The sequence below is a fragment of the Crocuta crocuta genome, unplaced genomic scaffold, assembly GCF_008692635.1.
Source record: "Crocuta crocuta isolate KB4526 unplaced genomic scaffold, BGI_CrCroc_1.0 scaffold541, whole genome shotgun sequence".
Lineage (NCBI taxonomy): Eukaryota > Metazoa > Chordata > Mammalia > Carnivora > Hyaenidae > Crocuta > Crocuta crocuta.
In genome coordinates, this window is record NW_027531901.1 from 1,617,440 (window position 1) to 1,629,370 (window position 11,931).

General features: G+C 57.0%; 2 protein-coding genes across 2 annotated transcripts in view; one reads left to right on the forward strand and one right to left on the reverse strand.

Moving 5' to 3' along the window:
- The window catches only part of WDR48 (WD repeat domain 48), a 27,093-nt gene extending 17,055 nt beyond the window's left edge, over window positions 1-10,038 (forward strand). Inside the window, exons 13-18 of the mRNA XM_077773980.1 lie at window positions 1,149-1,244; window positions 3,228-3,333; window positions 4,174-4,261; window positions 6,289-6,365; window positions 7,738-7,930; window positions 8,171-10,038. Of these exons, the coding sequence (XP_077630106.1) occupies window positions 1,149-1,244; window positions 3,228-3,333; window positions 4,174-4,261; window positions 6,289-6,365; window positions 7,738-7,930; window positions 8,171-8,266 (656 nt within the window). The 3' untranslated portion in view covers window positions 8,267-10,038. The remainder of the gene's footprint in view (window positions 1-1,148; window positions 1,245-3,227; window positions 3,334-4,173; window positions 4,262-6,288; window positions 6,366-7,737; window positions 7,931-8,170) is intronic.
- The window catches only part of GORASP1 (golgi reassembly stacking protein 1), a 9,115-nt gene continuing 7,217 nt past the window's right edge, over window positions 10,034-11,931 (reverse strand). The window contains 3 exon segments of the mRNA XM_077774015.1: window positions 10,034-11,598; window positions 11,600-11,693; window positions 11,922-11,928. Of these exon segments, the coding sequence (XP_077630141.1) occupies window positions 11,478-11,598; window positions 11,600-11,693; window positions 11,922-11,928 (222 nt within the window). The 3' untranslated portion in view covers window positions 10,034-11,477.

Below are 11,931 nucleotides of genomic sequence, written 5' to 3' on the forward strand. Positions count from 1 at the left end.
GCTGCCTGTGTTTTCTTCTAGGAGTTTTTTTTTCTTAGTGTTTGTTTATTTTTGAGAGAGGGAGAGAGAGCACAAGTGGGGGAGGGGCAGAGAGAGGGAGACAGAATTTGAAGCAGCTCCAGGCTCTGAGCTGTCAGCACAGAGCCCAGCGTGGGGCCCAAATTCACGAGCTATAAGATCATAACCTGAGCCAAAGTTGGACCCTTAACCAACTGAGCCCCCCAGGCACCCCTTCTTCTAGGAGTTTTGTGGTTCTAACAGTCATATCCTTAATCTACTTTGAGTAAATTGTAGTGTATTATGAGAAGAGACTTATAAAAGTCTATCATATTTTGTTGATTATGTCTTTGGTTGCTCTTCTCCTGAGAATGTAGTGTGTAGATATACTTCATGTATATAAATACCATTGTAGTGACTCTGTATGGAAATAGTCCTTTAAACAATGTAATTCCTGTTTTTGTTCATTTATAAATTTTTTTTGTTTATTTATTTTCAAAGACAGAGACAGCGTGACCTGGGGAGGGGCAGGGAGACAGGGAGAGAGAGAAAGAGAATCTCAAGCAGGCTCCATGCTGTCAGCATAGACCCTGATGTGAGGCTTGAACTCATGAACTGTGAAATCATGACCTGAACCAAAATCAAGAGTCAGACGCTTAACCAAGTGAGCCACCCAAGCACCCCTGTTTTTGTCATTTTTTAAAAAATGGTTATACCTGGAGCATCTAGGTAGCTCAGTTGGCTAAGTGTTCGACTTCAGCTCAGGTCGTGATCTCACTGTTCACAGGGTTCAAGCCTCATACTGGGCTCTGCGCTGATAACACAGAACCTGCTTGGAATTCTCTGGCCCTTTCTCTGCCCCTCCCTGCTCGCCTGCTCGTTCTCTCAAAAATAAACATTAAAAAAAAAAAAAAAAGAATGGTTATATCTGAACAACCAGATAGAATATGTTTGCTCCATATTAAAGATTCTAAAATAAATTTTAATAGACTTGGCAAAATCTTTAAAGTCTTACTTTTAAACATCGTTGGCATTGGGTTGAGAATTTAGCATCCGAATATGTGGAAACAATTTTTATTTCTTCCCCTCTGTTTTTAGGTTAAAACTAATAATTCTCCTTTCCATGTCTTTTCATTTTAACTCTTTTGCAGTGAACTTAGGAGGACTTTTACTGCAGGCGCTCCTAGAATATTGGCCTAGAACACATGTGAATCCAATGGATGAAGAGGAAAATGAAGTCAACCATGGTTCGTGTTTTTATATCTGAATAATTGATTTAAAATTACTCAGAAGTGTAAGATGCTTGGAGTGTTTGTCATCCCAAGGATGCTTAAGAAACATTTAAGAAGCATTTGCTGAATCGTGACAGAACGTATGTTTGTGATGTGCCCAGTTCACCGCCCTCCCTTCCCCATGTTAGAGAGCGTGCAGCCTAACCCGGATTCCAGGAGCACTTCCAGTGAAGCTGCTCAAGAACACCTGTACATTCAAGTGACCTTTTCCGTGAAAGCAAGCAGCTTAGCGGTCTTCTCCCAAAGCGGTTTCTCTCCAGGGCTAGCGGCTTAGCTGCATCAGGAGGCCCTTTCCGTCCTTGCCTAGTCATAGTTCACCTTGGCCTGAAACATGGGCGCTGCCTCGTCTGATGATCTACCTGATCTTGGCTCTAAACGTTTCTAAGAATCAAATGTCAACTCAGGTGTCAGGATGAGCGAACGGGTGTTTGTAAAGAATCCGTCACGGAGGACGCTGGGAGCTGTGTGTGCCACAGGCATGGCGGCGGCTCTCTCTGGGCAGTAGAGGAGAGCATGATTTTGGGTTTGTAAGTTTGATTCAGTTTGATTGAATGAAGAGAAGAAAAAAACTTAAAAGTCCACAGCTCATATGTCACTGCAGCCGGCGGAACACCCTTGTGCCCTGCCCGCCGAGGGCTTCCTGTGCTGCGTCCTCGGAAGGCTCTGGAGATCGCCCACATCTGGTGCCCAGTGACGACCAGGGCCTCTGCTGGCCTGTGTTCCACTGACTCCTCCATAATGAGTCTCGGAGTTTAAATCTCCTGTGCTTCTCTGCAAGCCAGACTTCTGATGTCCCCGTCACAGAGGCCGCTGACCCCACCCGTGGTGGCTTTAGTTTTGTGTCACGTGGCCCCCTCCCCTCCCAGTCAGAATTGTCCGATTCCAGAGAAACTCAGTGGAAAGATCTTTCCACAGAAGGATGAAACAGCCGGTTCAGCGAGGGCTCTGGTGCTTAGTGGCGTGGCCGCGGGCCTGCCCATCCCGGCCCTCAGCTCGTCCGTCTCCACCTGCAACATGACCGGGAGAATGGCCTCCGAGGCCCAAGTAGACGGACCAAAGACTCACAGCAGGGTCTGCGCTTCGCCCGGCTTTGGCTGTGGGAGGGGGAGGAGTCAGGGGAACCCGCCGCCACAGTGAAGGCGGGGCCCACCCACCCACGGCCCGGCCGCCGCAGGCCCACGCGTGTGGTGTGTGCACCGCACCCGCTCCGTGGACCCTCCAGAGCCGTGTAGGTTCCGCTCCGTGAGCAGCTCGGGGGTCTGGGGCCGATACAGATAAACAGGCATGGACTCCACCCTTTAGGGGCTGACGTTCTGGAAGGGCAGAGAGCCCCGTGGGTGGAGCATATAGAGCTTCCTGAGATCGGGGTGCTGGTGCTGGGGGACGGGGTCTGAACGTGCTGTCGGGCAGGGTGAGGGGTGATGGTGCTTCCAGGGTCCCGGCGACGTGTTTGTGAGCCAGGCGCACTCAGTGGGGCTCCACCGCACGCCGTCAGACGCAGGGAAGTGAAATCGGCAGAGACGGCTCTCACACAGAGAGACTTGGGCCTCTTTTCACCAGCACCTCTGCCATCAGCTCAGGCTNTTCTCTGGCCCGAGACATTTTCCTGGCCTTGGCGTCCCACCCCTGCGCACAGAGAGCACCGCCCCTGCAGCAGGCCGTCCCAGGCCCCCCTGCGGCTGAGCTGGGTGGTTCTCTCCTTTCAGACCCCGGACGTCAGTGTCTTCTCTCACGCTACAGTCATGTCCCATGAGGCGCATCCCACGTTGCAGTCCTTCTTCTTCTTTGTCAAATTTAACTTCGTTTTTTACCTTTATCTGCTCGGCTGACTTACCAGACTTTTACCTTTCAAAACGTCGCGGTGTTTAAAGCCCGTAGAAACAGAAGGTGAGTTTTGAGCACTAGTCCTGGGTGCTGACACTCTGCATCTTTTCCTAGTAAACGGGGAGCAGGAGAACCGAGTACAGAAGGGAAACGGGTACTTTCAAGTCCCCCCCCACACCCCGGTCATCTTCGGTGAAGCCGGAGGGCGCACACTGTTCAGGTACGGGGACAGGACGGGGAGGGACGGGGGCGGGGACGGAGGCCCAGGGAGCCTGCCCGTTTGCTAACGAGTATTGATTCAAACACGGTAAATTAGGGGGTGGGGGGGTTAAGATTGGATTTTTAAAGCAGTCACTCCACCAAACGTGGGGCTCAAGCTCACAACCGCGAGATCAAGAGTCACTTGCTCTACCGACCCAGCCGGCCAGGCGCCTCCAAACATGAGAGATTGTCACTCGCTTTACGGGCGTGCAGGGCCCAGAGGCCTTCCCGCCTCCGGCAATGGCTCCGTGTCGGCAATGGCTCCGTGGCGGGTGCTGTTGGGCCGCGTCCCCACTGCGGGCTGAGCCTCCGTGTTGCGCTGAGGGCGGCACCTTGCACTCAGGCAGCTTCCCCGGCGGTTTCTGCAGGACGCTCTCCCTTTCTCTCGGCGAAGCCAGCGTGACAGCGGGGTGGGGGTCCCCAGAGTCCCTGCTCAGAGCTTCGGGGGGGTCACGGGCCGCGCTGGCCCTGAGGACCATGGTGCTCACGGGCGTCGCCCCACGCCAGACCCCGGGGGTCACTGCAGTCTTATAGGGCCTTCCGTTGTCTTGGGTTCAGAACCCTCGTCCTTTGCGGTGGTTTCCCGAGAGTGTGGTGACCGCAGCGGCCCTGCCCCGGCACCAGCTCCACCCGCACCCGGGGCGCCTGGCTGGGGCCACCCCAGTCGCCAGCCCAGCCGCCCCCTGCGGGTGGTCCCCGGTGACCTCCACAGGGCCCCGCCCTCTTCTGGTTGTTGATGGGGGGGGGACTCACATCGGTGATTTTCCTGCGTCACTGACTGCCTGTCGGTTGTGTTTAGGCTGCTGTGCCGAGACTCCGGGGGTGAGACTGAGTCGATGCTTCTTAACGAGACGGTGCCGCAGTGGGTCATTGACATCACCGTGGACGTAAGTGTCCTCTGCGCCTGCCGCACCCTCGTGCCCTTTCCCAGTCATGTGGGCGGTCAAGACCCGCAGTAGCCGTTGCCGCCGGCATGTCAGCGAAGCCCGGGCTGCCAGGCGGTGCCCCCCGCCCCCGCAGCTCCAGGCCGGAAGTTGGCAGCTACTTGTGTTTGTGTGTCTGCTGGATCTCGTTATCCTCAGCACATGCTTGTTACCGGAAGTACACAGATAAAGGGAAACTCCGCCCCTGTCCCCGCCGCCCTGCCCTGCCCTTCTCCCTGGAGGCGGTAGCCGCCCGCAGTCCGGTGCACGTCCTTCAGGACCTCTGCGCGCACAAGCAGTTGTCCACCGGACAACAAAAATACACCTTGGACATCTTTTCCCGTCTGTACATCGTGTGGGTCGTTCCTTTTTAATGATTACGTAGTGTGTCTGTATAAATGTGCCATCGTTAAGCACCCGGTGCCCTGCGGATGGACGTTTCCAGTGTGTTCTATCACAGACAGTGCTTCAGCCAACATCCTTGTACACATACCTCTGTGTACTTTGTAGGATACGTTCCTACAAGTGGCACTGCTGGCTCAGAGTTTGCACGTTTATTTGGATGACCCGGCCAGGTTGCCCCCCGAAGGCACCCCCAGGGCCGGCGTGCCTGTGTTTCCACACTGGCCAGCACTGCGCTCTCCCAGTCTTTGCTGAAAGATGGCAAACATACTTTTTGATGGCGGTTTGTTAGTTTCCATTTGTCCTGAGCTTAGGCATCTTTTCGCATTGGCTCTTTGTGTTTCTCCTCCTGTGAATTGCCTGTTTGTGTTCTTCACTCATTTTTCTACTGGGGAGTTTGTGTTTCTTACTGATTTATAGGATATCTTCATATTGAATAGTGACCCTTTGACTGTTGCTGAAGTTTCACAGAAAGCTTGAATTTTTATGTAACCAGATTGACCTTTATGGCTCTGGTGTCACGTCTGCTGGGTCTCCTCTGGCACGCCTGTGACGGTGCTTTACGTCTGGGTCTGTAGGCTGTTAGACTCTGTGCTGTTCGGCGGGAGGTAGGGTGTCGACTCCCTCCAAACGGATAGCCAAAACAGGCTTCTGGACCGTCTGCCCTTTTCTTACTAATTTGAAATGCTAGCTTTCTCAGGTACTGAATTCCTACATGCACAGGGTCTGTTTCTAGACTGTGCTGTTGATCTGTTCTGTATGTTCCTAAAGCCATATGAAAAGAGAGTTAATCTCTAGAACCTTCAGGAAATGTGTTTTCTGTCCAGATATACCTCCAAGAACCTAAAGCCCGCGTGACCACTCGATGGGTATTCTGTGCCCTTTTCTGAGTCTGAGCTCCCGTAAGCGCTACTTCCTTTGAGTGTGGAGCTCTGGACGCACTGCCCACTTGAAGCCTGAGGCCTGTTCCTGAGAGGAGGCGTCCAGACAGGCCGTGACGTGGAGGCTGAGGGGGATTCATCCCCAGGGAAGAGAGACCAGTTAGCTTTATCCTTCCTCCGAGTATGTGGTTGACTCATGGTAGACACCTTGGTGTCTGGGTGGCATTTCCACTCGACTAGCAGCCCAGACCCGCTGTGAGAGGGAGAGAAGTGCAGGGCCCGAGGGGCCCCCCAGCCCAGGCGCGTGGTTTTGCCAGAGGCGGCGCTGTGGGTTTCGCTCCAGACACGGAACTTTCTGTTGGGGCCCCGTGTTTCCATGTGGCTCTGAGGTTTTGATTTAAATACCAAATAAAACGTGTTCCCTTAGTACCTTGAGTTGTTACGTGAACTGCCACGCGCTGCAGTTCCACGTTGCCGCTGACGTGTCCTCGGTCCTCCCTACGGTTTCTTACAAAGCTGAACATCAGACTTTTCTGATGCATTTTCACTGGGCTTTGGGTGATGAGGGAGCTTACATAAATGTCGCAGGCAGTCCATTTCAATTGTAAAATAACTCTTAACTGGTAAGTCATGTTTTTTATTGACATCATTTTCATTCATCAGCTAATAGAAATGATTACGCCTTTATTTTTACTTTTAATATTTCAGAAAAATATGCCCAAATTCAACAAAATTCCTTTCTACCTCCAACCTCACGCATCTTCGGGAGCAAAAACCTTAAAAAAGTAAGTAAATGTGGTGGCATGTGACGCCTGATCTAATTAATTGCCAGAGATCTTTTTATTCTTTCTGGTTGCTTCTATAGCAAAGGAGGCACATCCTAGATCTAACGCGAGTCTCACAATATTGAAATACCATTTATCAAGTACCTCTGGTAGACGACGGATGTTCAAAAAAGTAAGACTTGGATTCTGTCTCTTGCCACAGCATAGTTTAGGACACAGTTTGTGTATAAAGACTGCTTTCACGGATACTTGGGGAATGAGGAGAGTAGGAGAGAGGAATGGACTTGGGGCGGGAGCTTTCTGGAAAGGCTTCTTGATGGACATGGAATGTGAGCTGGACATGTGACATGTAAGGATGGATAGAATTTCAAAAGAGGCATATTCAACAAGTCTTAAAAACCTTTTGTTATGGAAATTTCCAGACATATACGAAAAGGAGATTAGAATGAACCCCATTATCCTGTCAGACAGCTTCAGAGTTTTTGACACATATCTGAACATTCTGCTGCTTTTCTACCTCCCCTCCCTCCCACTCACCTACACACACACCCCGGATTATTTTATTTTTATTAATATTTTTAATTTATTTTTGAGAGAGACAGAGAGCGAGCGGGAAAGGGCAGACAGAGAGGGAGACACAGAATCTGAAGCAGCTCCAGGCTCTGAGCTGTCAGCACAGAGCCCGACACGGGGCTCAAACTCACAAATAGCAAGATCATGACCTGAGCCGAAGTGTGATGCTTAACCGACTGAGCCCCCCAGGCGCCCCCACGCTGGATTATTTTAAAGCAAGCCTTAGATATCACTTCTCATGACTGAAGTTCAAGGTGGCTCTCAGAGTTTGAGCCTGAGCTGCTTGGGTTGACGGACGGCAGTACGGAAGCAGGCCTGGGAGTGAGGCGGCTGATGAATCTGGTGTTGGGCACGTAGAGTCTGAGGTGCCTGCGGGACGCCCAAGCCAGCGAGCTTTGGGCTCGGCCTGGAATTCAGGCGCGAGGTCTTGGCTGCAGGGCTGAGAGCCACCGGGGAAATGAGCGTCAAGGGCGCTGGAGCCTGATAGTCACGCGGGGCCGCCTCCCTCCCAGGGGCGTTTAGGCTGCGCGTGCGCTGGGAAAGCCTCTCGGAATAAAACCCGGAAGGCTGTTCTGTATGTGCACGTGGGTCTCCGGGACGTGTTTCCTCTCAGGGGCGCGTCACCTGTTGTGGTGGGGGGGGCACGCGGGAACACGGTGGCAGTTCCAGAAACAGCGCAAGGCGACGGCTGAAAACGCGATGGGTGCTGTGTCTGCGGCGTGCGGTGTGCCCGGCAGACGACACGCAGGACAGCGCCCAGTGATGTCCTGATGTCACAGTCTGCCCTTGCGTTTGACAGAGACAGACTCTCTGCTAGCGACATGCTCCAGGTCCGGAAAGTAATGGAACACGTTTATGAGAAAATCATCAACTTGGATAATGAGTCGCAAACCACTAGCTCTTCTAATAACGAGAAGCCAGGAGAACCGGAGAAGGAGGAGGAGGTTGCCTTGCTGGCCGAGGAGAAGATCGAACTCCTGTGCCAGGACCAGGTGCGCGGTCACGCGGGCGCCCAGAGTCGCGGGCGGGGTGGCTGCGGCTCCCACGCCGGCTGCCTCTGGGGGCCTCTCAGGAGTGCTGGGTCCCCGGAAGCTGCTGCTGAGGCCCCTCCGAGGGGCTCTTCGCCCCATCCCGAAGCTTCTGTTTACCCCAGGGAGCTCTCCGGAAAAGGNTCTTAGATACCACGTAGCAGAGGCTTCGACGTTTTCTGTTACGTGTCGCGTTGCCCTCAGGTTTTGGATCCAAACATGGACCTCCGGACGGTGAAGCACTTCATCTGGAAGAGCGGCGGCGACCTCACCCTCCATTACCGCCAGAGGTCCACGTGAGGGCGGGCGAGCGTCCTGGCTGTTCGCGAACCGACCCTCCTCCGTGGCCCCGAGAGTAGTCCCAGGAAGCCCACCGAGCCCCGGCGGGAGCAGACTTGTGCCGGCCGACAGTAGGGACCGAAGCGACTAATCGAGATGTAATATAGAACCCCGTTTCCGTGTGTAGATTAAGCCGTCCCCGGGGAGGCAGAGCGAGCGCAGAGCCCCCCCCGCGGACTGTGTCTTATGAGATGCACAGAGGCGGGTGCAGGCCCCCCAGACTCGCCCCTCGTGCTCTGAAGGACCCGGTCTTTGTTAGCACTTGTTAGAGACGCGCCCGTCGCTGTGCTTCGACTCCACACCTGCACGCTCTGTGGCTTCTCCGAGTACATTCCATCCGTGCGAGCCTGGGAAGGCTTTTCCCAGGTTGGTCATTAAACACACACAACAAATGTTCTCACATTTCAGACAGTTATTTTCCCCAGGGACCGGCTGTTGTACAGTTCAAGAGCCAGCCCGTTTCAAAATAAATTCTCCTTCCTGGGCTTGTTCCACTGCTGCATCTCAGATGCGTTCTTTTAGGAAGACTAGAAATTCCGGGCGCCAGACCGCAGCCCCGGACCGCCAGCCTGGAGGGCGCCCAGGGGCGCCGCGGGCCACGGTGGGGTGCAGCTCGCCCCCCACCCCCGCGCCCAGTTTTGTTTATGGGCAGAAGCCAGGGGATGCCACAGGCTCCGCCCTGGGTGACCGGCGTGACGTCATCAAACCATGAGGCCCTGGTGGGATTTAGCTTCGGTTCAGCGCTGCCTGGAGCGCCGCGGTCAGGTCCCGGCGAGCCGCGGCGGGACTGCCGCCCGGAGCACACGCGCCCGCTCCCGCAGGGTTGTGTGCAGGGCGGCGGCGTGGCGCCCGTGTCCAGACTTCCCGCACTGCTTGCTGACCATCTAAGGCTTTCGTAGAGCCCTTGCCGTCTTGTGCAGAATGTCACTTACCGGGGACCAGCACCTCAACTTTTGGCAGAAGAACCGCTTCAGATCCTCCCTGGGGTCGTGTGTATTCAGAGCAGAACAAAGGTCCACCCCCCAAAACTACGGAAGACGCGCCTCCCGTATGAAGCCAGAAGCACAAGTGCCTTCGGAGGGCAGTTTATTCGGGTCTGGTCGCTCCACCCCCCCCACCCCCCGCCCCGTGTGCGCTCAGGCCCCCAGCAGCAGGGCCGGGAGGGCGGGGACCAGGCTGGGCTGGGGCCGCCGGGGGGCCGGGGCCAGACCCCCTAGCAGATCCCCTGCTCTGCGCGTGTAGACCGGGCTCCCTCACGGCTGGCTGCTTGGCCTGCAACGTGGGCGGCTCGCTGCCTCCAGCACTTGGGAGAGAGACATGCCACGTTCCCAGGGGGTCCCCCTCCGTCACCAGAGAGCCACCGGCTACTTTTTTAAACTTCTATCTGTTGGACACAACAGTGCACTTTTGGTGCACATTTTTTAGCAATAGTTGTGAATTAATGACAGACACACGACGACAGACCCCACAGCTCACTTCGCAGCCCCCAGTTGTGTGTGCGGGAAGGGCCCTCGGCCACAGAACGGGGTCTCCTGGGCCGTTTTGCCCCGGGAGTTGCGGCTTGGGGGCAGCCACACTCCCTTCCTGTCACCCGTCTGACCCTCGGCATGCTTCTACTTTTCTTTCCAGCCAAACCAGTAATAGTTTCCAGAGAATCTGACCGCCTGCAGTGCCCAAAGGGTAAAACTCTGTATTTCATGGTTGTATAGAATAAAGGTTTTAGTTAAAATGTTCCAACGTGGAGTATGCATTTATTTCTTTCACTTGTCGCTCTCTTTCGTAGCAGATTACAGAGAATCTTCTGGTTCCGTGTTTATCCTGGCAGTAATTAGAGTCAGTACCCCTTTTACCGCCCTGTCTGAGGAGGGGAGTGTGGAAGAGGGAGGGAAGAGCCCCGGCTCCGAGGTGAAGGGCGCTACCCGCTGCAGGCCGGAAGCTGGCGTCAGGACAGCCCTGTGGCGTCGGCTCTGCTCCCCGGGTTCGGGGGGGGGGCGCTGGCGTGGGACACGGGCGCAGGGAGTTTCAGGCGTCGGCTCCCTGGGGGGTCCTCCCTCCGTGCACTTGCTCTGTGCCGCCCGGAGCACAGCCCGTCCCACGGATGCCCTGCGAAGTGCGGACACTGCAAGCGGCAAACGGGACCCTCACCTGGGCGGCAGCTGGGAGGGACGGAGGGGCCCAAGGCAAGTCAGGAAAGGACTTGGTGGAGGGGAGGGTCTGCCCGAGGGTGGGGGGGTTGGGGGGACCCCCCCCTGCCTGGGGGAGGTGAGCAGGGAGCAGGGCACCGGAGGCGGAGGGGAGGCGGAGGGAACGGCCTCCTGCCGCTCTGTGGGAGGAAGGGAGCGGCCCCCCACCCACGCCTGTCCAGGCCCCTCCGTCCCCCTCGGTGGCAGCGGTGTCGTCAGCACCAGCTTTGAGAGTCTGCTTAGGATGGTGAACTTAAACGTGTAACTTTTATTCACCACTGGGGCTGACAAGTGCCCTGTGCCTTTAGAAGAGGGGTTTGCAGAAGCTGGGGAGCTGGCGGCAGTCACCGCCGGTCTGTGGGGGGCAGCCCGGGGAGAGAAGCCTCGTGATCCAGAATCCAGGGCATCTCTGCCAAAAGGCCTAGAATTCCCCACCCCCCCTCCCAGGGGAGCTGGACGAGTTCAGGCTTCTGGCCCCCGGCTGTGACGGGTGCAGGTCGTGAGCCGCCTGAGCCGGGCGGCACGGAGGCGAGGGCGCTGACCAGACACCGTCCCGGGGCCGCCTCCCGGGACACGCTGGGCTAGCGGAGCTGTGCGGGCGCCGCCAGGCGGGCGCTGGGGTGTCGGGAGGCGCCGCACAGCGAGCCCTTCCCCCTTCACCCCGTCTGCCCGCTGCAGCCTCCTGGGCGGCCCAGGGACCGGAGCAGGAACGAGCACCTGCCTCCGGCCACCCGCTCGCTCTGCCCCACCCCAGGGGGGCTGGTGGGAGACTCGCAGGTGCCCGACTCCCCGCAGCAGAGTTAGTGCTGAGACGGCCCCTCCCGGAGACCAGCTGGGTCTGAGGGTCCCGAGCCCGTGCCCGCGGAGGTCCCTGCACGTCGCCGGGGGCTGCGGCCTAGGAAGCTGGACGCGTGGGGCGGGGGCTGGCGAAGGGGCTGCAGTGTGGCCGCAGCTGTGGCCCCAGCTCTAGGCCGTCACAGCCTGGGGCGCTACTCCGGGGCGGACAGCTGGGCCTGCGCCCCCGGACCCAGGCTCTCCAGGCTCGCAGGCTCGTCCTCAGCCTGCGCTTCGAGCAGCTCCGCGGACAGCCCGTCCTCCGGCGCGGCGGCNAAGGGTCAGCTGGGGCAGGGCGCCCTGCGGGGCCTGGGTGCCTGGGCTGTCCGGGAAGGAGACCTCAGACTCTGACCCGGACCACGTGGCCTCGCCTGAAACGTAGGGCGCGGGGCTCAGGAGGCGGCGGGAGCCGGGCCGGGCCCTGCACTGACCCCCGCCCCAGGCGCCGCTGCGGGAGGGGGACTCTGGTGCACAGACACCTGGACGCGGGTGGACGCGGTTCACCCCAAAGCCCGCCTCCAGCCCAGCCGAGGGACCCAGGGCAGCCACCCGGAGGCCCAGGCTCCTTCCCGGACAACTGCGCAGGCCGGGCCACTCACCGCCACGCTC